Source organism: Salvelinus fontinalis, chromosome 3 (genome assembly GCF_029448725.1).
Source record: "Salvelinus fontinalis isolate EN_2023a chromosome 3, ASM2944872v1, whole genome shotgun sequence".
NCBI classification, from domain to species: domain Eukaryota; kingdom Metazoa; phylum Chordata; class Actinopteri; order Salmoniformes; family Salmonidae; genus Salvelinus; species Salvelinus fontinalis.
In genome coordinates, this window is record NC_074667.1 from 61,190,561 (window position 1) to 61,216,457 (window position 25,897).

The following is a 25,897-nucleotide window of genomic DNA, read 5'->3' on the forward strand; positions in this document are numbered from 1 at the left end:
TGTGTTTTTGGTGGTTTTATTGGACAGATAGAGAACAGTAGAGAGAAGACAGGGAAGATCTGAGGAGCTCCATTCAGATGACAGGGAATCTTCCAACCAGGATTTCTGTTAAGTTAGGGGAAATGTACAGCCCTAACCTCCCCACAACATAAAGTAGACAGGTTTCTCGTTTAGGCTACATTTCACTCTAGTTCAGCATGCGATCCAATGAACTCTGCACATACATGTAATCCTGGGCACATACATGTAATCCGAGGGAACATACACGTAATCCTGGGCACATACACGTAATCCTGGGCACATACATGTTTATAATAGTAATACAGTTATAACTCCCTCTATAGAAGAGCATCTAGTAAGACTAGTTACTCAGTGAAATGTTAGATACTACTGTTGGAGCTAGGAACACAAGCATTTCCCTACACCTGCAAGAACAGCTGCTAAATATGTGTATGTGACCAGTAACATCTGCTAAATATGTGTATGTGACCAATAACATCTGCTAAATATGTGTATGTGACCAGTAACATCTGCTAAATATGTGTATGTGACCAATAACATCTGCTAAATATGTGTATGTGACCAATAACATCTGTTAAATATGTGTATTCGACCAATAGCATCTGCTAAATATGTGTATTCGACCAATAACATCTGTTAAATATGTGTATGTGACCAATAACATCTGCTAAATATGTGTATTCGACCAATAACATCTGCTAAATATGTGTATTCGACCAATAACATCTGTTAAATATGTGTATTCGACCAATAACATCTGTTAAATATGTGTATTCGGACAATAACATCTGATAAATATGTGTATGTGACCAATAACATCTGATAAATATGTGTATTCGACCAATAACATCTGATAAATATGTGTATTCGACCAATAACATCTGCTAAATATGTGTATTCGACCAATAACATCTGCTAAATATGTGTATGTGACCAATAACATCTGCTAAATATGTGTATGTGACCAATAACATCTGCTAATATGTGTGTGTGACCAATAACATCTGTTAAATATGTGTATGTGACCAATAACATCTGCTAAATATGTGTATGTGACCAATAACAGCTGCTAAATATGTGTATGTGACCAGTAACATCTGCTAAATATGTGTATGTGACCAATAACATCTGCTAAATATGTGTATGTGACCAGTAACATCTGCTAAATATGTGTATGTGACCAATAACATCTGCTAAATATGTGTATGTGACCAATAACATCTGTTAAATATGTGTATTCGACCAATAGCATCTGCTAAATATGTGTATTCGACCAATAACATCTGTTAAATATGTGTATGTGACCAATAACATCTGCTAAATATGTGTATTCGACCAATAACATCTGCTAAATATGTGTATTCGACCAATAACATCTGTTAAATATGTGTATTCGACCAATAACATCTGTTAAATATGTGTATTCGGACAATAACATCTGATAAATATGTGTATGTGACCAATAACATCTGATAAATATGTGTATTCGACCAATAACATCTGATAAATATGTGTATTCGACCAATAACATCTGCTAAATATGTGTATTCGACCAATAACATCTGCTAAATATGTGTATGTGACCAATAACATCTGCTAAATATGTGTATGTGACCAATAACATCTGCTAATATGTGTGTGTGACCAATAACATCTGTTAAATATGTGTATGTGACCAATAACATCTGCTAAATATGTGTATGTGACCAATAACATCTGCTAAATATGTGTATGTGACCAATAACATCTGCTAAATATGTGTATGTGACCAATAACATCTGCTAAATATGTGTATGTGACCAATAACATCTGCTAAATATGTGTATGTGACCAATAACATCTGCTAATATGTGTGTGTGACCAATAACATCTGTTAAATATGTGTATGTGACCAATAACATCTGCTAAATATGTGTATGTGACCAATTTGATTTGACTAGAATACTCATGATCTCATTTCCTGTCAAAACACTTGATTAAGAACTGCATGGACACATACCATAGTTATTCCACATTTATGATAAACACAAACATCTTACTACTCACATATGAGTGTATACTAAGACTTGAGTATAAATATAAATGGTATAAGTTCGAATGTAGTCATATAACACAGCTTGTTATTATGTTGTGTGGTCCTCCGGGGCAGCAGGTGGCGCTGTGGAATATCTAAGGAACCCTAAGGGCCTCCAGGCAGTGTGGGGAGCGCAGGAAGCGAGGATAAGAGTCTTTGGCCATCAGGTGGTAGACGTGTTGTTGGGCCTCGTGGAATGTGTCGCCTGCAGGCTCCTCCATCACTCTCAGTAGAGCCTCCCTGGTCTCAGCATCCAGGTTCACCTGGCGACATCACACACAATGTTCAGACAGCGCCTGTACAACTTTCACTAGCATCCTGTCCAGGGGGTGTACTTAACATCAAGCTTCCTTAAGCTACAGAAATATGAGAAATGGGGGGCTCTTGACCCTCTGGACTGTTCTGGCTCAGACAAGGCTTACTTGCTTCTACAACATTCAAGCAATGTCTATACAACCTTCACACAACATCTATACAACGTCTGTAAACTGTATATACAACATTTAGACAGCATCTACACAACACTCCACCTACCTCCTGTGGTGAACCAGGGTTGATGTACTGGCAGTACATAGACTGGGCCTTGGCCCCCTGCTGCCATGGGGGGGTAACCCTGTACTCCTCACAGGCCAACCAGAACTGCAGGTTCTCCTCACTGAACTCAGACTGCAGGAACCAGAGGAAAGCTTTCTGGCCAACTGGGAGGGGGGAGGGGGGCATTTCAACAAGTCAAACTATACATTGCCACAGAAACGTATCAGTGTAATTAGAGAGAGAGAGGTTAGAGAAGATAAGGAGAGAGGGAGAGAAAGAGAGAAGAGGCAGAGGGAGAAAGAGATAGGGATTGAGAGGGAGTGAAAAGAAGGAGAGAAGAGAGAGGTAGATAGAATAGAGAGAGAAGAAAGAATGAGAGCGGGAGAGAAAAGGAAGAGAGATAGAAGAGAGAGGGGACAAATAAGAGGGAGAGAGAGAAGAGATGGAATAGATCTTACTCTTGCCGTTGAGTAGAGACTCCAGACCCTGAAGAGTCCTGTCCTCATGGACCCTTTTAGAAGAGTCATGAGGTTATGGAGAGAAAGATAGAGATTAGGGAGAAGTTCTGATGAAAATGATCACTTTTTTGTCAGTTAAATCCCACAGTTCCTGACGTGACTCAAGACTGCAGTAGCTCACTGGTGTAGAATGGTGGATAGGTAGACAGACAGACAGACAGACAGACAGACAGACAGACAGACAGACAGACAGACAGACAGACAGGCTACCTGTGTTTGTGATGTGACCACTCCTGTTTGTCAGCCAGACAGACAGACAGACAGGCTACCTGTGTTTGTGATGTGACCACTCCTGTTTGTCAGCCAGCCAGGCAGACAGACAGACAGACAGACAGACAGACAGACAGACAGACAGATAGGTAGACAGACAGACAGATAGGTAGACAGACAGACAGACAGGCTACCTGTGTTTGTGATGTGTCCACTCCTGTTTGTCAGCCAGGTAGACAGACAGATAGACAGAAAGACAGACAGACAGACAGACAGACAGACAGACAGACAGGCTACCTGTGTTTGTGATGTGTCCACTCCTGTTTGTCAGCCAGGTGGCTCAACTTCACCCGCATCCCCTTTGCTCTGGAACACACACACATTTAGTTTGTGCTCTATATCTAAAAATCTAATCACATCAACCTTCTGCTTCGACAATCACATCAACCTTCTGCTTCGACAATCACATCAACTTTCTGCTTCGACAATCACATCAACCTTCTGCTTCGACAATCACATCAACCTTCTGCTTCGACAATCACATCAACTTTCTGCTTCGACAATCACATCAACCTTCTGCTTCGACAATCACATCAACCTTCTGCTTCGACAATCACATCAACCTTCTGCTTCGACAATCACATCAACCTTCTGCTCAGACAATCACAGCAACCTTCTGCTTCGACAATCACAGCAACCTTCTGCTTCGACAATCACATCAACTTTCTGCTTCGACAATCACATCAACCTTCTGCTTCGACAATCACATCAACCTTCTGCTTCGACAATCACATCAACCTTCTGCTTCGACAATCACATCAACCTTCTGCTTCGACAATCACATCAACCTTCTGTTGAATATGTATGAACTTTCCAATTTGTAAGTCGCTCTGGATAAGAGCGTCTGCTAAATGACTTAAATGTAAATGTAAATGTAAAATTCTTCAACAATCACATCAACCTTCTGCTTTGACAATCACATCAACTTTCTGCTTCGACAATCACATCAACCTTCTGCTCAGACAATCACAGCAACTTTCTGCTTCGACAATCACAGCAACCTTCTGCTTCGACAATCACATCAACCTTCAACAATACATACTACACACTACACAATACATATTACATACTACACAATACATACTACATACTACACACTACACAATACATACTACACACTACACAATACATACTACACACTACACAATACATACTACACACTACACAATACATACTACACAATACACAATACATACTACACAATACATACTACACATTACATACTACACAATACATACTACACACTACACAATACACAATTCACAATACATACTATCACTACACAATACATACTACACACTACATACTACACTACACAATACATACTACACACTACACAATACACAATACATACTACACACTACACAATACATACTACACAATACATACTACACAATACATACTACATACTACATACTACACAATACATACTACATACTACACACTACACAATACATACTACACACTACACAATACATACTATATACTACACAATACATACTACACAATACATACTACACACTACACACTACACAATACATACTACACACTACACAATACATACTACACACTACACAATACATACTACACACTACATAATACATACTACACACTACACAATACACAATACATACTACACAATACATACTACATACTACACACTACACAATACATACTACACACTACACAATACATACTACACACTACACAATACATACTACACACTACACAATACATACTACACACTACACACTATATACTACACAATACATACTACACAATACATACTACACACTACACACTACACACTACATACTACACAATACATACTACACACTACACAATACACAATACACACTACATACCAGTTGAATCTGCTGAGGGGAGGACGGCTCATAATAATGGCTGGAACGGAGCAAATGGAATGGCAACAAACACCTGGAAACCATGGAAACTATGTGTTTGATGTATTTGATACCGTTCCACTAGTTCTGCTCCAGTCATTACCACGGCCCCATCCTCCCCAATGAAGGTGCCACCAACCTCCTGTGGTACACATTTCATACTACACACTACATACAGTACTACATACTACACACTACACACTACATACAGTATTACATACTACACACTACACACTACATACAGTACTACATACTACACACTACACATTATATACTACTCACTACACACCACATACTACACACTACATACAGTACTACATACTACACACTACATACAGTACTACATACTACATACAGTACTACACACTACATACAGTACTACATACTACATACAGTACTACATACAGTACTACACACTACATACAGTACTACATACAGTACTACACACTACATACAGTACTACACACTTCCATACTCACTTCTCCAAGCATGACGAGGGAAGGGAGGACAGTCCTTTACACATTTTAGAAGGTGGGAAGGAAATTAATGAAACAAACAAAAAATGTGAAACCAGCTGTTTTATTCTGTTGTGTGCTCCTTCCTGTCCTGTTGTGTGCTCCTTCCTGTCCTGTTGTGTGCTCCTTCCTGTTCTGTGTCTGTGCACAAACTAATGTGCACAAACTAACTCCCTACAGTGTATCAGTCCCTTTAATATACCTGCTTATCACACATGTTCATCTACCACACATCTGAGAACAGAATGAGTGAGGAGGATGGACGGACAGGGAGATGGACGGATGGGGGAGAGATGGAGGGTAATGTAAGAGAGGAGGTGTACGTGCGCTCCGACAACAGCTGGCTGTTAATGTACCGGAACCGTTAACACCGGGAAAAGAAAGACGGGCCAGCACACACAATGAGGTAATCAGGAGACAGTGTGTGTCAGAGATCGACTGGCCAGTCTGTCAGCGTGTGTGTTCTCACTTCTCAGCCAACCAGTCAGTGTGATGGAAAAGTCCATTCACCAGAGAGAGGGGTGATGACAGACGAACAGGTGATACACTGGCCTCCCCACTCCAACTATGGAAAGTGTGTTTGTGCGTGTGCGTGCGGCTTGGTTTGTGGGGAGATTTCCCACTTCCCCATGATGACAAAGGTTATTTAAAGTTTAGGGGTTAGGGTTAGAATTAGGGTACGGGGTTAGTAGAGTAGGGTTAGGTGATTTGGTTTAGGGTTTTGGGTTAGGGGTTAGGGAAAATAGGATTTTGAAAAGAAAAACATTTTAGGTCCCCATGAGGATAGAACATAACAAATGTGTGTGAAAACAAGAGAGAGAGAGTGCCAGGTGTGACGAGTTGTAACAGGTGTGGCTAGTTGTAACAGATGTGAGTAGTTTTAACAGGTGTGACTAGTTGTAACAGATGTGAATAGTTGGAACAGGTGTGATGAGTTGGAACAGTTGTGACTAGTTGTAACAGCTGAGTAGTTGTAACAGGTCTGACTAGTTGGAACAGGTGTGACTAGTTGTAACAGGTGTGTCTAGTTGGAACAGGTGTGACTAGTTGTAACAGGTCTGACTAGTTGTAACAGGTGTGACTAGTTGTAACAGGTGTGAGTAGTTGTAACAGGTCTGACTAGTTGGAACAGGTGTGACTAGTTGTAACAGGTGTGAGTAGTTGTAACAGGTGTGACTAGTTGTAACAGGTGTCTAGTTGTAACAGGTGTGACTAGTTGTAACAGGTGTGAGTAGTTGTAACAGGTGTGAGTAGTTGTAACAGGTCTGACTAGTTGGAACAGGTGTGACTAGTTGTAACAGGTGTGTCTAGTTGGAACAGGTGTGACTAGTTGTAACAGGTCTGACTAGTTGTAACAGGTGTGAGTAGTTGTAACAGGTGTGAGTAGTTGTAACAGGTGTGACTAGTTGGAACAGGTGTGACTAGTTGTAACAGGTCTGACTAGTTGGAACAGGTGTGACTAGTTGTAACAGGTGTGACTAGTTGTAACAGGTCTGACTAGTTGGAACAGGTGTGACTAGTTGTAACAGGTCTGACTAGTTGGAACAGGTGTGACTAGTTGTAACAGGTCTGACTAGTTGGAACAGGTGTGACTAGTTGGAACAGGTGTGACTAGTTGTAACAGATGTGAGTAGTTTTAACAGGTGTGACTAGTTGTAACAGGTGTGAGTAGTTGTAACAGGTGTGAGTAGTTTTAACAGGTGTGACTAGTTGTAACAGGTGTGAGTAGTTGTAACAGGTGTGACTAGTTGTAACAGGTGTGACTAGTTGTAACAGGTGTGACTAGTTGTAACAGGTGTGACTAGTTGTAACAGGTGTGAGTAGTTGTAACATGTGTGACTAGTTGTAACAGGTGTGACTAGTTGTAACAGGTCTGACTAGTTGTAACAGGTCTGACTAGTTGTAACAGGTGTGAGTAGTTGTAACAGGTGTGAGTAGTTGTAACAGGTGTGACTAGTTGTAACAGGTGTCTAGTTGTAACAGGTGTGACTAGTTGTAACAGGTGTGAGTAGTTGTAACAGGTGTGACTAGTTGTAACAGGTGTGACCAGTTGTAACAGGTGTGAGTAGTTGTAACAGGTGAGTAGTTGTAACAGGTGTGACTAGTTGTAACAGGTGTGAGTAGTTGTAACAGGTGTGAGTAGTTGTAACAGGTGTGAGTAGTTGTAACAGGTGTGACTAGTTGTAACAGGTGTGACTAGTTGTAACAGGTGTGACTAGTTGTAACGGGTGTGACTAGTTGTAACGGGTCTGACTAGTTGTAACAGGTGTGACCAGTTGTAACAGGTGTGACTAGTTGTAACAGGTGTGACTAGTTGTAACAGGTGTGACTAGTTGTAACAGGTGTGACCAGTTGTAACAGGTGTGAGTAGTTGTACCTGGTGTGAGTAGTTGTAACAGGTGTGACTAGTTGATGAGCCAGATGGTTGGGTGTGTGCGTGGACATTTGTTTGAGAAGACCACTTGACTTTATCTGAGCATGTGTGCGCCCCTATCTGTGAGTGTTACTGCAACACAGGACCATGTTATTGTTGCAAACATGGTTTATAAAGGGGCATTCCTGGCACCCGTCCAACACAGAGTGATTCATAATGTACTGAAATAAAACATCATATACATCACAACACGTGGTATAGAAAATGTACAGCGTCAATCAACTGTCATAGACTCAAGAACTCCTACTACGATAGTTCAGTATTGTATTATGAGAGCGAGTCCCACCATTGACTACGAGACCGTTTCAACGGTGTTTTTCAATTCACCTTGGGGTCTTTGTGTGTGTGGACTGAACTAAAGGCTTGTCCCTGGTCGTCTACAGGGGGCTACGGCGCAGACTCAAGACAACACATTCCTTCGACGCTTCACTTTCTCAGTTGACGCGACGACGGCGGTTTCTCACGTGAAGCAAGGCTACATTAGCAGCATTGGCCGAGATAATATCTTCTTCGCATGACAGCGACCCGACACAGACCAACTATTTGCAAAGCGCGCATTTGCTGTCACATTCGGACGGATAACTACGTCAGGACGGTGCATTACAAACCCCCGGGGTTGGTGTGCGTCCCCAAAAAAACAAGAGGACGACATGTACAGGCCTAATCTTTGAACGTCTCAGGCATATCCGTTACCGAGATGAATTTGACACTGGATTAAGGTTTCGGTTCTGGCAGTTTGCCACGCTCCGTTCTAAAGCACCGAAAGAAGGAAGGGCTTTCTGTCTTTACTACTATGTTAGGTTACCGTCGCTTCCTGGTTTCTTGACGGATAAATAAACAACTATTTACAACCAATTACGGAATAAAAACGGATGTTAAAACTTTGAGATTATGTATAACATGTATAGCATGACTGCGAGTGGGAACGCGTCGTGAGGTCCATCGTTCGATTGTTTTTAATCTGCACATCTGTTTCTGTCCTTCTCTCGAGAGATTTACTGACTGGCTGAGTAGTCTGAATATTACAACTACAAAACATCTATCCCGATTTGGACATCCGGACGTCGATGACTCTATAGGCTATTCCACCCGGATCTAACCGACGCAGCCAACCGTCACTACGCATGGGTCAGCCGGGGGCTCGGATCCCCCGGGGCTGGAGGACCCAGGCCCGCTGCCAGGAGGATGTCGACCCGGAGAGGGAGAAGAAATGGGTGGAACTGTTCGACGAACTGGACTTGAACAGTGATGGAGTCATCGATATCCACGAGCTCCGGGTGGGGTTGGCGAAACGTGGACTCTCCCGCCGCGCCGTGGACCGGGTAAGCAGCCAACGAGCCCGGGTAAAGACTCGGCTGTCATTCGGTATACCTTGATGATGATCACGAATAACGTTTTTTTTACGTGAAACGTTTGGCTATAGCCTAAACTCACACGGTGGGGGTTCCCCCTAGCCATCACCAGCCACTAATTGCCTGTTGTGTGTGTGTGTGTGTGTGCGTGCGTGCGTGTGTGTGTGTGTGTGTGTGTGTGTGTGTGTGTGTGTGTGTGTGTGTGTGTGTGTGTGTGTGTGTGTGTGTGTGTGTGATGTCACTGATGAGGATCCCCCCGTGTATCTGCATCACCCATACTGTTTCACCTCTTCCATATTCTATCCTACTCTGTTCTGTTCTATTGGACTCCTCTACAGGTCAGACAGTAGTCTGCTGGGGGTAGATTGGATATGTATTGTATTAGGCTCAGACAAGAGCAGGGCGCTGAATTCCACAGTAAAGGCCAGGGGTGGGCAACTCCAGTCCTCTGGCTGAGTGGTGTCACACTTTCCCCCATCCCTAGCAAACACAGCTGGTTAAACTAATTACAATTTTATTGTTATGTTATTGTGTTACTTTTTTGTAATTTTTTACTTTAGTTTATTTGTTAAATATTTTCTTAAACTCTTCTTGAACTGCACTGTTGGTTCAGGGCTTGTAAGTCAGCATTTCACGGTAAAGTCTACACTTGTTGTATTCAGCACATGTGACAAATAAAGTTTATTATTGGAGTCAGGTGTGTTAGCTGGGGCTGGGGGCAAACATTTGACACCAATCAGGGCCCCGGAGACTACAGTTGCCCATCCCTGGTATAGGCTATACGAAGGTAGCCTGAGTGCCAGTCAGTTTGTGCTATCATGCCAAACATGTCTTGACAATGACAGCAATGGAGCTGGCAAAAGCACTAACACATCTGGGACCACCAGTCTATATGTAGATATATAGGTAACCTCCTGAGACCACCAGGCTATATGAAGATAGATAGGTAACCTCCTGAGACCACCAGGCTATATGAAGATAGATAGGTAACCTCCTGAGACTACCAGGCTATATGAAGATAGATAGGTAACCTCCTGAGACTACCAGGCTATATGAAGATAGATAGGTAACCTCCTGAGACTACCAGGCTATATGAAGATAGATAGGTAACCTCCTGAGACCACCAGGCTATATGAAGATAGATAGGTAACCTCCTGAGACCACCAGGCTATATGAAGATAGATAGGTAACCTCCTGAGACTACCAGGCTATATGAAGATAGATAGGTAACCTCCTGAGACTACCAGGCTATATGAAGATAGATAGGTAACCTCCTGAGACTACCAGGCTATATGAAGATAGATAGGTAACCTCCTGAGACTACCAGGCTATATGAAGATAGATAGGTAACCTCCTGAGACTACCAGGCTATATGAAGATAGATAGGTAACCTCCTGAGACTACCAGGCTATATGAAGATAGATAGGTAACCTCCTGAGACTACCAGGCTATATGAAGATAGATAGGTAACCTCCTGAGACCACCAGGCTATATGAAGATAGATAGGTAACCTCCTGAGACTACCAGGCTATATGAAGATAGATAGGTAATTTCCTGACTACCAGGCTATATGAAGATAGATAGGTAACCTCCTGAGACTACCAGGCTATATGAAGATAGATAGGTAACCTCCTGAGACTACCAGGCTATATAAAGATAGATAGGTAACCTCCTGAGACTACCAGGCTATATGAAGATAGATAGGTAACCACCTGAGACTACCAGGCTATATGAAGTATGAAGATAGATAGGTAACCTCCTGAGACTACCAGGCTATATGAAGATAGATAGGTAACCTCCTGAGACTACCAGGCTATATGAAGATAGATAGGTAACCTCCTGACTACCAGGCTATATGAAGATAGATAGGTAACCTCCTGAGACTACCAGACTATATGAAAATAGATAGGTAACCTCCTGAGACTACCAGGCTATATGAAGTATGAAGATAGATAGGTAACCTCCTGAGACTACCAGACTATATGAAAATAGATAGGTAACCTCCTGAGACTACCAGGCTATATGAAGATAGATAGGTAACCTCCTGAGACTACCAGGCTATATGAAGATAGATAGGTAACCTCCTGGGACCACCAGGCTATATGAAGATAGATAGGTAACCTCCTGAGACCACCAGGCTATATGAAGATAGATAGGTAACCTCCTGAGACTACCAGGCTATATGAAGATAGATAGGTAACCTCCTGAGACTACCAGGCTATATGAAGATAGATAGGTAACCTCCTGAGATTACCAGGCTATATGAAGATAGATAGGTAACCTCCTGAGACTACCAGGCTATATGAAGATAGATAGGTAACCTCCTGAGACTACCAGGCTATATGAAGATAGATAGGTAACCTCCTGAGACTACCAGGCTATATGAAGATAGATAGGTAACCTCCTGAGACTACCAGGCTATATGAAGATAGGTAACTGATAGGAGAATATTGTTCTCCAGGTTCATAACCCAATTTACTTATATTACTCAGTCTGCAAACCAGAATTTGTAAGATCCTGGTCGAATGAAACAGACTAAAATAGTTAAAAAGGTTTATTCACGGGAACGTTCTAAAGTCAAGAATACAAAACAATACATTTTATACTGACTTCTCATGCCCACACATGCACACAAACAGACGCCCACAATGTCCTGCTACGCACACACTGCCTCACTACCCAGCCGACAGAGATTAGTGACCTTGTCCTTGACACGTACTCCCTGTTCTCTCCCAAATCTCTAGTCAGGTCGGCACCGAGCTCAGACAGTCTGTGTTTAAAATACCATACAGACATATTGTCTTTACCCTAATTCTGACTAGGACTACACATTTATTGATTAGGATTTTATACATTCTAATCAATTCCATACAATTATATGTTTCAGGGCGGAATATTGTAATCATTCAATTAACAGATCATTTTCACCTAACAATCCACCCTGAATGACTATATAATACACACTGATACATCAATTGTATACAAGAATAATCCATACCAATACATTGCTTATCATATCCTGCTATATGTTACACCATCTATTGCAAGCCCAACGGTTTCCCCCCACTCTGGGTGGGGAGACCTCCTTCCCTGCTATCAGATTCACAGTGGTCATAAGTTATCTGCCACAGTTCCTTGTCTGCTATGATTCAAACACATTTCCATATGTTTTACAGTGAACAGGGTGGAATCCTTTTAATTATTGCCTAAACATTTACTCCAAAAAATTACACATCTATTTTTATTAATATTGTCAATGTCACTCAAAATCAATGTCCCAAAACCAATATGTGTATTTTAATTCCTTATCCATCAGTGACAGTTATAGGCCTACATTAGGTATCCTAACACTTCCTGTTAGGGTTTTTATTACAATCTTCATAAAAAAACACTCTTAACCTTTTGTAAGGTAACCTTTTTTTAAAGTCCACGTTAGTTTAGTAGTTGCAGGAACTCCACTATATTTCCAAGCTAATATATTTGTATATAGGCTATTATAGGTAAGAGAGGTGCATGAACTGAAGCAGTATAAAAGCCGGTGCCGGTCCTCAGCTCCGGTAAGATCCTGCCCAAGTCAAACACTGCTCACAGTTAAGACTGTGTCCCATATAGAACTTTATTCCTTTTACATAGGTAATTTAGGGTTCCATTTTGGACACAGACAGTATAGGCCTGGCCTTAAGTCTACTAAATCACCATTCTGTTGGAGAGCTATAGGGCATTGTTTTGTGTGTTTGAATGTGTTACTGTTGACTTTGTTCTACACACGCACGCACGCACGCACACACACACACACACACACACACACACAACACACAACACACACACACACCTCCCGCTATCAGTTTATGGCTGTTTCTCTTGGCAGAAAGAGTGTAGCAGACAAACACACAGTGGTGTTTTGTCTGTGTTCACGTGTGTCGGTGAGAGTACGTTCCCTATTTTAGTTCAAGGAGAGAGTTGGTAAGCCGAGAAAGCATTTAACCTTTCCCACTCACGCTCTCTCTTTTCTCTCTCTCTCTCTCTTTTCTCTCTCTCTCTCTCTCTCTCTCTCTCTCTCTCTCTGTCTTTTCTCTCTCTCGCTCTCTGTCTTTTCTCTCTCTCGCTCTCTGCCTTTTCTCTCTCTCGCTCTCTGTCTTTTCTCTCTCTCTCTCTGTCTTTTCTGTGTCTCTCTCTCTTTCTCTCTGTCTCTCTTTAGCTCTTTCTCTCTCTCTCAACTGGGGTTGTGTCACTACTGATCACTACTGAATTCCTCCTGATCCTGTTTAATTTCCTACATAAACCCTTTTGAATTACTTGAAAACTGACCCATTTACTACTGTTTGTCTACTCAAAATCACTGTTGTTTCACTCCTGTGTCACTACTTGGCCAGTGAACATGTTACTTCCTCTAGTTTCTAACTGGAATTAATATCATCAAACAAGACATAATAACCTTCTACAAACGTAATAGCATTTAAAAAAGATAACATGAATTACATATTACATTACATATTACATTACATATTACAATACATATTACATTACATATTACATATTACAATACATATTACATATATTACATTACATATTACATTATATATTACATATTACATAACATATTATATTACATAACATATTACATTACATATTACATAACATATTACATATTACAATACATATTACATAACATATTACATATTACAATACATATTACATAACATATTACATTACATATTACATAACATATTACATTACATATTACAATACATATTACATTACATATTACATTACATATTACAATACATATTACATAACATATTACATTACATATTACAATACATATTACATAACATAATACATATTACAATACATATTACATAACATATTACATTATATATTACATAACATATTACGTATTACAATACATATTACATTACATATTACATTACATATTACAATACATATTACATTACATATTACAATACATATTACATAACATATTACATATTACAATACATATTACATAACATATTACATTACATATTACATAACATATTACATTACATATTACAATACATATTACATTACATATTACATTACAAATTACAATACATATTACATAACATATTACATTACATATTACATTACATATTACATAACATATTACATTACATATTACAATACATATTACATTACATATTACATTACATATTACAATACATATTACATAACATATTACATTACATATTACAATACATATTACATAACATAATACATATTACAATACATATTACATTACATATTACATTACATATTACATAACATATTACATTACATATTACATTACATATTACAATGCATATTACATAACATATTACATATTACAATACATATTACATAACATATTACATTACATATTACAATACATATTACATTACATATTACATTACATATTACAATACATATTACATAACATATTACAATACATATTACATAACATATTACATATTACAATACATATTACATAACATAATACATATTACACTACATATTACATAACATATTACATTACATATGACATAATATATAACATATTACATTACATATTACATAACATATTACATAACATATTACATATTACAATACATATTACAATACATATTACATTACATATTACATAACATATTACATTACATATGACATAATATATTACATATTACATTACATATTACATAACATATTACATATTACAATACATATTACAATACATATTACATTACATATTACATAACATATTACATTACATATTACATTACATATTACATATTACAATACATATTACATAACATATTACATTACATATTACATAACATATTACATTACATATTACATTACATATTACATAACATGTTACATATTACAATACATATTACATAACATATTACATATATTACATTATATATTACATATTACATAACATATTATATTACATAACATATTACATATTACAATACACATTACATATTACATTACATATTATATAACATATTACATAACATATTACATATTATAATACATATTACATAACATATTACATTACATATTACATTATATATTACATATTACATAACATATTACATATTACAATACACATTACATATTACATTACATATTATATAACATATTACATAACATATTACATATTATAATACATATTACATAACATATTACATATATTACGTTACATTACATATTACATTATATAATACATATTACATAACATATTATATTACATAACATATTACATATTACAATACACATTACATATTACATTACATATTACATAACATATTACATAACATATAACATATTACAATACTTATTACACACTTATTACATATTACATTACAAAATACATATTACAATACATATTACAGAACATACAGAACATATTACATGTTACATATTACAATACATGTTACATATTACATATTACAATACATATTACATATTACATTACATATGACATAACATATTACATTACATATTACATTACATAACATATTACAATAGATATACTTTTGTTAATCCCTTTGACGTAAACTGTCTCCACATCGTCTTTTGTGTTGCAGCCACATTTGTCCACCACATCATTTTTGGCAAAAATAAAGACAAGAGACAACCAATTATAAGCCATTATCAATCATCTGCTAACAGAGGTCACATCTGCTAACAGAGGTCACATCCGCTAACAGAGGTCACATCCGCTAACAGAGGTCACATCCGCTACCAGAGGTCACATCTGCTAACAGAGGTCACATCCGCTAACAGAGGTCACATCCGCTAACAGAGGTCACATCCGCTAACAGAGGTCACATCCGCTAACAGAGGTCACATCCGCTAACAGAGGTCACATCCGCTAACAGAGGTCACATCCGCTAACAGAGGTCACATAAAACAACACATATATATATATTTTATAAACAATGTTAATCTGACCAACAATGGCCTTCAGTCTTCTTATGTCAAGGGCCTTCTTGGCAACAGGTCAAAAGAGCTAAGTAGAATGGGTAAGTATGGCAATATGAACATAATGTACATTTGCATACAAACACAAATACTTCATAGCTAGCATGATGAAAACAGAGGCTACGTAGCTATATTTCAATGGGACTAGCAAAGAGCTAGGATGAACACAAGACCGTTTTGGTTTGTAATCCTTTTGATCTGGTAAAAGTGATATAAAACGGCTAAACAACGACATGAAAGTAACTCATAAAGCATATAGGAAAGTTGAACTTACCGATGGTGCCAGCATAGCGGCTATGGAAGACAGGATGACGAAGGATTGTCAAAAACAGTAGCTAGCGAACAATAACCAACTACTTCCTGTTTTGTCTTCTTCTGTGGTCGCGAAAAGGCTCTTTACAGCTTTACAGCTGTAGTGTTTTGACCACTTATTTACTAGCAACATCAAGTAGTGAAAATCTCTACCTGATTACTATGGAAACACAACTGTTTTCCTACTGAACACTACACAACTCTACCTGATTACTACTGGAAACATGACTGTTTTCCTACTGAACACTACACAACTCTACCTGATTACTATGGAAACACGACTGTTTTCTTACTGAACACTACACAACTCTACCTGATTACTACTGGAAACATGACTGTTTTCTTACTGAACACTACACAACTCTACCTGGTTACTACTGGAAACACGACTGTTTTCTTACTGAACACTACACAACTCTACCTGATTACTATGGAAACACGACTGTTTTCCTACTGAACACTACACAACTCTACCTGATTACTATGGAAACACGACTGTTTTCTTACTGAACACTACACAACTCTACCTGATTACTATGGAAACACGACTGTTTTCTTACTGAACACTACACAACTCTACCTGATTACTACTGGAAACGACTGTTTTCCTACTGAACACTACACAACTCTACCTGGTTACTATGGAAACACGACTGTTTTCCTACTGAACACTACACAACTCTACCTGATTACTATGGAAACACGACTGTTTTCCTACTGAACACTACACAACTCTACCTGATTACTATGGAAACACGACTGTTTTCTTACTGAACACTACACAACTCTACCTGATTACTATGGAAACACGACTGTTTTCTTACTGAACACTACACAACTCTACCTGATTACTACTGGAAACTACTGTTTTCCTACTGAACACTACACAACTCTACCTGATTACTACTGGAAACACGACTGTTTTCCTACTGAACACTACACAACTCTACCTGATTACTACTGGAAACACGACTGTTTTCCTACTGAACACTACACAACTCTACCTGGTTATTATGGAAACACGACTGTTTTCCTACTGAACACTACACAACTCTACCTGATTACTACTGGAAACGCCGGTTTTCCTACTGAACACTACACAACTCTACCTGGTTACTATGGAAACATGACTGTTTTCCTACTGAACACTACACAACTCTACCTGATTACTCCTGGAAACACGACTGTTTTCCTACTGAACACTACACAACTCTACCTGATTACTACTGGAAACACGACTGTTTTCCTACTGAACACTACACAACTCTACCTGGTTATTATGGAAACACGACTGTTTTCCTACTGAACACTACACAACTCTACCTGATTACTACTGGAAACGCCGGTTTTCCTACTGAACACTACACAACTCTACCTGGTTACTATGGAAACACGACTGTTTTCTTACTGAACACTACACAACTCTACCTGATTACTACTGGAAACACGACTGTTTTCCTACTGAACACTACACAACTCTACCTGATTACTACTGGAAACGCCGGTTTTCCTACTGAACACTACACAACTCTACCTGATTACTATGGAAACATGACTGTTTTCCTACTGAACACAACACAACTCTACCTGATTACTACTGGAAACACGACTGTTTTCCTACTGAACACTACACAACTCTACCTGATTACTACTGGAAACGACTGTTTTCCTACTGAACACTACACAACTCTACCTGATTACTACTGGAAACACGACTGTTTTCCTACTGAACACTACACAACTCTACCTGATTACTACTGGAAACATGACTGTTTTCCTACTGAACACTACACAACTCTTCTTGTGTATCTTGAGTAAACTACACATTCACTACAGGTCTCTGCATAGAAGAGGTTTTGTGTAGTACTTTTTCATGAAGAGAGTATTATTGTTGTTGCCCTGACGACAACCCAGAACTCTGCCTTCTCTCCCCTCATCCTACCTTTCCTTCTTTCCTCTCCTCATCTTCCTCATCTCCCGTTCTGCCCTCCTCATGGTCTTCCATTCCCTATCTCCTTTCCCCTCTTCCTACTCTTCATCCTCCATTCCCCCTCCTCCTCCTCTTCCTGTGGAATGTTATTTGTGCTGAGTTGTGACCCTGTTACATATGGCAACACGTGTGTGTGTGTGTGTGTGTGTGTGTGTGTGTGTGTGTGTGTGTGTGTGTGTGTGTGTGTGTGTGTGTGTGTGTGTGTGTGTGTGTGTGTGTGTGTGTGTGTGTGCTGCATGACTGCAGGGGAGAAAAATGCTCTGTTGTTAACGAGGGAGTAGGGCTGGTGGGAGGTTGGTAAACAGACAGGTTGACTGGAGCTGTGTGAAGGACTAGATTTATAGAGCAGGCCTACTGTGTCCATGACTAACAAACATCGGCTTGAGTCTCTAATGGCACCCTATTCCCTATATAGTGCACTACATCTTGCCCTATGCTGCGGTCAAAAGACCAACTCAGTGGCCGCCCTGAGATTGAAGGGTTGGGAGTTTGATCTCCGGCTGAGTCATACCAAAGAGAGCATTAATTAGATCGATTGGGGGTCAGGCCCTGAGATAGACTAGTGTCCTGTCCAGGGGGTGAAAGCAGCCTCACACAACAGAAACAGGAGATAGACTAGTGTCCTGTCCAGGGGGTGAAAGCAGCCTCACGCCACAGAAACAGGAGATAGACTAGTGTCCTGTCCAGGGGGTGAAAGCAGCCTCACACCACAGAAACAGGAGATAGACTAGTGTCCTGTCCAGGGGGTGAAAGCAGCCTCACACCACAGAAACAGGAGATAGACTAGTGTCCTGTCCAGGGGGTGAAAGCAGCCTCACACCACAGAAACAGGAGATAGACTAGTGTCCTGGACTAGTGTCCTGTCCAGGGGGTGAAAGCAGCCTCACACCACAGAAACAGGAGATAGACTAGTGTCCTGTCCAGGGGGTGAAAGCAGCCTCACGCAACAGAAACAGGAGATAGACTAGTGTCCTGTCTCCAGGGGGTGAAAGCAGCCTCACGCCACAGAAACAGGAGATAGACTAGTGTCCTGTTCAGTGGGTATACTGGTACATCAGGCTGCCTCACGCTACAGAGACAGGAGATAGACTAGTGTCCTGTCCAGGGGGCGTACTGGTACATCAAGCTGCCTCACACCACAGAAACAGGAGATAGACTAGTGTCCTGTCCAGGGGGTGTACTGGTACATCAAACTGCCTCACCCTACAGAAACAGAAAATAGGTTCCTGCCTCTTTGAGCTGTTCCGGCTTGATCAAGCCAAGGCTACTTACTTACTACGGTCAGGAGTAGTGCACTATATAGGAGGAATGGTCTCTGGTCTAGAGTAGTGTACTAAATAGGGTACCATTTGGAATGCATCAAATGTCAATGTGTCTGTGATGTAATGTGACTGACCCAGGATTGACCTCAGATTGGTTTGTAACTCTGTCTTTCTCAGGTTGTCTGTCAGTTTCAGTGTATTGACCTCAGAGTGGTTTGTAACTCTGTCTTTCTCAGGTTGTCTGTCAGTTTCAGTGTATTGATTTTGCTTCTTGTCTGTGCATCTGGCTGGCTTTGCATCTTCTTCCCCACTTTCACCTCCACAATAACATTCCATCCACCACTTTCTCCTGTTCCTAACCATTTTGGCAACTCTTCTACCTCCTCTCTCTCTCCTCGCCCCACATCTCTCCATCTCCTCCTCCTCCACCTCTCCTCTCTCTCTCCTCGCCCCACATCTCTCCCTCTCCTCCTCCCCCACCTCTCCTCTCTCTCTCCTCGCCCCACATCTCTCCATCTCCTCCTCCCCCACCTCTCCTCTCTCTCCTCGCCCGACATCTCTCCATTCCCTGTCCATCTCCTCTTCCCCCACCTCTCCTCTCTCTCTCCTCGCCCCACAACTCTCCATCTCCTCTTCCCCCACCTCTCCTCTCTCTCTCCTCGCCCCACATCTCTCCATCTCCTCCTCCCCCACCCCTCCTCTCTCTCTCCTCGCCCCACATCTCTCCATCTCCTCTTCCCCCACCTCTCCTCTCTCTCTCCTCGCCCCACAACTCTCCATCTCCTCTTCCCCCACCTCTCCTCTCTCTCTCCTCGCCCCACATCTCTCCCTTTCCTCCTCCCCCACCTCTCCTCTCTCTCTCCTCGCCCCACATCTCTCCATCTCCTGCTCCCCCACCTCTCCTCTCTCTCTCCTCGCCCAACATCTCTCCATTCCCTGTCCATCTCCTCTTCCCCCACCTCTCCTCTTTCTCTCCTCGTCCAACATCTCTTCATCTCCTCCTCCCTCTCCTCTCCTCTCTCTCCTCACCCCACATCTCTCCATTCCCTCTCCATCTCCCTCTCCACCCTTCCACCTTGTGCCCCCCCACCACCTTTCCACTCCCCCATCTCTTCAACCCCACCACCTCCTCCTCCCCCTTCCCCTCTCCACCCCCTCTCCACCACCACCTCTGCCCCTACACCGCTCCTCCACCCCCCCCACTCCCTCTCCACCCCCCTTCTGTGCCCCCTCCCCAGCAGATTGTCAAGGAGGGGGACAGCAACAATGATGGAGAGTTGGACTTCCAGGAGTTCAGGCAATACCTCCGCTCCCACGAGCAAGAGCTGCGACTCATGTTCCGCAGCCTGGACCGCAACAATGATGGTTTGTAAAGATACATATGAACCCTACATATGTACGGGCTCCAGAATTACAGCTAAATGGAGAGTCTCTGTAGTTGTCTAGCCAAAATACGCAGACGTGTGCAGACCTGCAATTTGTAACTTGATGCAAATATACAATATAGCCAATTTTGCAAAGCTCACTGGGTTCTTGTGTTGCGTACGTACGTAAGGTATATGTGAATAAAATACACACTGAAATACACAATCAAATACAGACACCAACTCTGCCGTGGATACTGTGTTTGCAGGTGAAATAGATGTATCAGAGATTCAGCAGTCCCTTCAATCTCTGGGAATAGCTGTGAGTCTGAAGGAGGCTGCCACGATCATGAAGAGGTCTGTACAATCTACTCTACTCATATCTACGCTATAATGATACAGTCTACTCTGGTTATATCTATGCTGTAATTGCACAGTCTAGTATGAATTGTAGAATGGCTTTTGTATTCTACAATTTGAGTATTCAGACAATTATACTTTTATGTTTGCGAGTGTGAGTTTACATGAGTTTGTCCGTCCATGCGCGTGTGTGTGTGTGTGTGTGTGTGTGTGTGTGTGTGTGTGTGTGTGTGTGTGTGTGTGTGTGTGTGTGTGTGTGTGTGTGTGTGTGTGTGTGTGTGTGTGTGTGTGTGTGTGTGTGTGGCGCGCGCGCGCGCGTGCGTGCGTGCTTATGTGTTCGTCCATGCATGTGTGGGTGTGTGTCCATCCGTGTGTTGTTTGCGTCGGTCCATGCAAGTGTATGTGTGTGTCTTCTAGGGTTGTCTTGGTCGACCCGAGAGTCGTCCTGTTCTTTTGACCAATCGATCAGTTGAAATGTTGAAACTTATTTTTCCATATATAGACAGAGACACATGTGTTTGAATAAAACCATGTGCACTGAGCTTGTCTGATGCTTTAAGCACACTGTTTTGACTAAATTATTAAGACGTACAAATGACTCAAGAAAGAGCCCGATGGTCACACTGTGTTAAAAAAAGTGTCTGTGGGACTGGCGCACGCTGTCTCTCTCTCCTCCCTACTGCAGAGAAAAGACACTACAGCTGAGAGTTTATTGTGCTGTCTCTCTCTCCTCCTACTGCAGAGAAAAGGCACCACAGCTGAGAGTTTATTGTGCTGTCTCTCTCTCCTCCTACTGCAGAGAAAAGGCACCACAGCTGAGAGTTTATTGTCCTGTCTCTCTCTCCTCCTACTGCAGAGAAAAGGCACCACAGCTGAGATTTTATTGTCCTGTCTCTCTCTCCTCCTACTGCAGAGAAAAGGCACCACAGCTAAGAGTTTATTGTCCTGTCTCTCTCCTCCTACTGCAGAGAAAAGGCACCACAGCTGAGAGTTTATTGTGTTGTCTCTCTCTCCTCCTACTGCAGAGAAAAGGCACCACAGCTAAGAGTTTATTGTCCTGTCTCTCTCCTCCTACTGCAGAGAAAAGGCACCACAGCTGAGAGTTTATTGTGTTGTCTCTCTCTCCTCCTACTGCAGAGAAAAGGCACCACAGCTGAGAGGTTATTGTCCTGTCTCTCTCTCCTCCCTACTGCAGAGAAAAGGCACCACAGCTGATAGTTTATTGTCCTGTCTCTCTCTCTCCTCCTACTGCAGAGAAAAGGCACCACAGCTGAGAGTGTATTGTGTTGTCTCTCTCTCCTCCCTACTGCAGAGAAAAGGCACCACAGCTGAGAGTTTATTGTGCTGTCTCTCTCTCCTCCCTACTGCAGAGAAAAGGCACCACAGCTGAGAGTTTATTGTGCTGTCTCTCTCTCCTTCTACTGCAGAGAAAAGGCACCACAGCTGAGAGTGTATTGTGTTGTCTCTCTCTCCCCCTACTGCAGAGAAAAGGCACCACAGCTGAGAGTTTATTGTCCTGTCTCTCTCTCCTCCTAATGCAGAGAAAAGGCACCACAGCTGAGAGTGTATTGTCTGCGCTGAAGCTGTGACGTCATTTCAGCCATTTAGTTTCTTACTTGTTTCTGACTGAAAAGTTCTGTTAACGAAATAACCTGATTTGTTCAGGAACAACATTCCCTATTCCCTCAACCCTTGTTCCTATTAGGAACATCATTCCCTAATCCCTCAACCATTGTTCCTATCAGGAACATCATTCCCTATTCCCTCAACCCTTGTTCCTATTAGGAACATCAATCCCTAATCCCTCAACCATTGTTCCTATCAGGAACATCATTCCCTATTCCCTCAACCCTTGTTCCTATTAGGAACAACATTCCCTAATCCCTCAACCCTTGTTCCTATTAGGAACAACATTCCCTAATCCCTCAACCCTTGTTCCTATTAGGAACAACATTCCCTATTCCCTCAACCCTTGTTCCTAATAGGAACAACATTCCCTAATCCCTCAACCCTTGTTCCTATTAGGAACAACATTCCCTAATCCCTCAACCCGTGTTCCTATTAGGAACAACATTCCCTAATCCCTCAACCCTTGTTCCTATTAGGAACAACATTCCCTAATCCCTCAACCCTTGTTCCTATCAGGAACAACATTCCCTGGTTCCCTCAACCCTTGTTCCTAGTAGGAACAACATTCCCTAATCCCTCAACCCTTGTTCCTATCAGGAACAACATTCCCTGGTTCCCTCAACCCTTGTTCCTAGTAGGAACAACATTCCCTAATCCCTCAACCCTTGTTCCTATTAGGAACAACATTCCCTAATCCCTCAACCCTTGTTCCTATCAGGAACAACATTCCCTGGTTCCCTCAACCCTTGTTCCTATTAGGAACAACATTCCCTATTCCCTCAACCCACAACATTCCCTAATCCCTCAACCCTTGTTCCTATTAGGAACAACATTCCCTATTCCCTCAACCCTTGTTCCTATTAGGAACAACATTCCCTATTCCCTCAACCCTTGTTCCTATTAGGAACAACATTCCCTAATCCCTCAAACCTTGCTCTCTTTATGTGAAACATGCATCGCATGCATGTGACCAATAGGACCTTGACCTATAGCCTATAATCACATCAATAAACTGGTTATAACAAACTCCAAACACAGTAACACGTGACAACAAAATGGATGCGGAGGACGTGAGAAAGAAAACTGGAAACAGTCTAATGTTTACTGGTTGCTCAGGAGGGAAAGGGGAAGTCAGATCTGTGGAAGACATTTGACTTAGTTGTGGAAACTACAGGAGATCCAGATGAAGGAAGGTTTAGGAGCGAGAGCTGCGTGTGTATTATGTGTGACAAACAGGTGCTGTTAGACTACAATGTAAATGTTCTGCCTGTTTGGAACAGTGTAAACAACACTAAATATCTTATAAGTAATAACAGTCTGTTCTAACGGAAAACATTTGTAAAGACTTTATTACAGCAAAGATTAAAAACAGCCGAATCTGTGAAATGACTTTATCCAACATTTTGCCGTTGCGTGAGCCTTGGTGCTCATGGAATCAGTAGGCTGTTAAACACACACTCAAACAGGGGACGGAAGCAGGATCTGTCTCCTTTCTGTAGAGATATATACGGATGATTTATAAAGCCTGGTACATTTATTGATTATAGATCTAGTTAAATAGTTTCCTCTCTCCTCAATGTTCTTAGACAATTAGGGTCAAGGGAAGGGCTGTTTCCTCGTCTCTGCTGCTGCTGCTGCCTCCGCCACATTGTTCTCAATCCCAATCTGCTGGTCAACTTGTTGTCAGGGAAAGGTGCCAATTCTACGGAGCACTGAAGATTATGTTTCAGGACCGCGGACAGCGACCGTATCCGACGCGGGAGAAAGAGCATTTGTTATGAAATAATAATAATAATAATAATAATAGATAATATATAACATTATTTTACATAATATAACCATATACAATTTCAGTATCACGTCTTAGAGTGATGGACTGTGCCACCCCCACGGCCTCCACAATGGATTAGTCCACTGAGACAGGAGCCAATCAGACGTTGTCTTGTACAAAAACAAGATATAATCATGTGCTACTGCTGGACTAAAGAAATGTCGGTGACCAACAGCCTGTCAACCCGAACAATCCACCAGTCCACTAAATGGGGTCAGCCCTAGTGTGTCCGTCCGTGTGTGTGTGTGTGTGTGTGTCCGTGTGTGTGTTTGTCCGTCTGTGTGTGTGTTTGTCCGTCCGTGTGTGTGTGTGTCCGTGTGTGTGTTTGTCCGTCTGTGTGTGTGTGTTTGTCCGTCTGTGTGTGTGTACGTGTCGTGCTATGTGTCTGTGTGTGTGTACGTGTAGTGCTATGTGTCTGTGTGTGTGTACGTGTCGTGCTGTGTGTAACATTCTGTCTGTCTCTGGTCAGTATTGACAGGGATGGTAACATGACCATCGACTGGGATGAGTGGCGAG

At 41.3% G+C, this 25,897-nt stretch overlaps 2 protein-coding genes across 5 annotated transcripts in view; one reads left to right on the forward strand and one right to left on the reverse strand.

Annotated features, from left to right (window-relative positions):
- On the reverse strand, positions 1-8,684 carry LOC129851268 (regulator of G-protein signaling 4-like). Of its 2 annotated transcripts, none has more exons than XM_055917690.1 (5): positions 8,598-8,684; positions 3,655-3,723; positions 3,088-3,140; positions 2,630-2,793; positions 1-2,358 (listed from the first exon to the last, which is right to left on the reverse strand). In XM_055917690.1, the coding sequence occupies exons 2-5, from the start codon at positions 3,711-3,713 to the stop codon at positions 2,191-2,193; spliced, it is 444 nt and encodes a 147-aa protein (XP_055773665.1). In that variant the 5' UTR covers positions 3,714-3,723; positions 8,598-8,684; the 3' UTR covers positions 1-2,190. The 2 variants fall into 2 exon arrangements, with proteins under 2 accessions (XP_055773665.1, XP_055773664.1); XM_055917689.1 differs by lacking the exon at positions 8,598-8,684 and adding an exon at positions 5,801-8,065.
- Positions 8,660-25,897, forward strand: part of LOC129851267 (calcium-binding mitochondrial carrier protein SCaMC-3-like) — a 22,921-nt gene continuing 5,683 nt past the window's right edge. Inside the window, exons 1-4 of one of the 3 annotated variants that reach the window (XM_055917686.1) lie at positions 8,660-9,613; positions 21,436-21,562; positions 21,831-21,918; positions 25,851-25,897. The exon at positions 25,851-25,897 is cut by the window's right edge and continues 65 nt beyond it. In XM_055917686.1, coding sequence (XP_055773661.1) covers positions 9,395-9,613; positions 21,436-21,562; positions 21,831-21,918; positions 25,851-25,897 — 481 coding nt within the window. In that variant the 5' untranslated portion in view covers positions 8,660-9,394. The remainder of the gene's footprint in view (positions 9,614-21,435; positions 21,563-21,830; positions 21,919-25,850) is intronic. The other 2 variants (XM_055917688.1, XM_055917687.1) reach the window with 2 other exon arrangements.

What these genes read in the sequence shown, in the direction of transcription:
- LOC129851268 (XM_055917689.1), bottom strand. Translation starts at nt 5,844, where the DNA reads ATGTGTAAAGGACTGTCCTCCCTTCCCTCGTCATGCTTGGAGAA. An exon ending in TGGACACATCACAAACACAG is followed by an intron (nt 3,141 to 3,654) that starts GTAGCCTGTCTG and finishes CTCTTCTAAAAG; the next exon opens with GGTCCATGAGGACAGGACTC. An exon ending in ACCCTGGTTCACCACAGGAG is followed by an intron (nt 2,359 to 2,629) that starts GTAGGTGGAGTG and finishes TGATGTCGCCAG; the next exon opens with GTGAACCTGGATGCTGAGAC.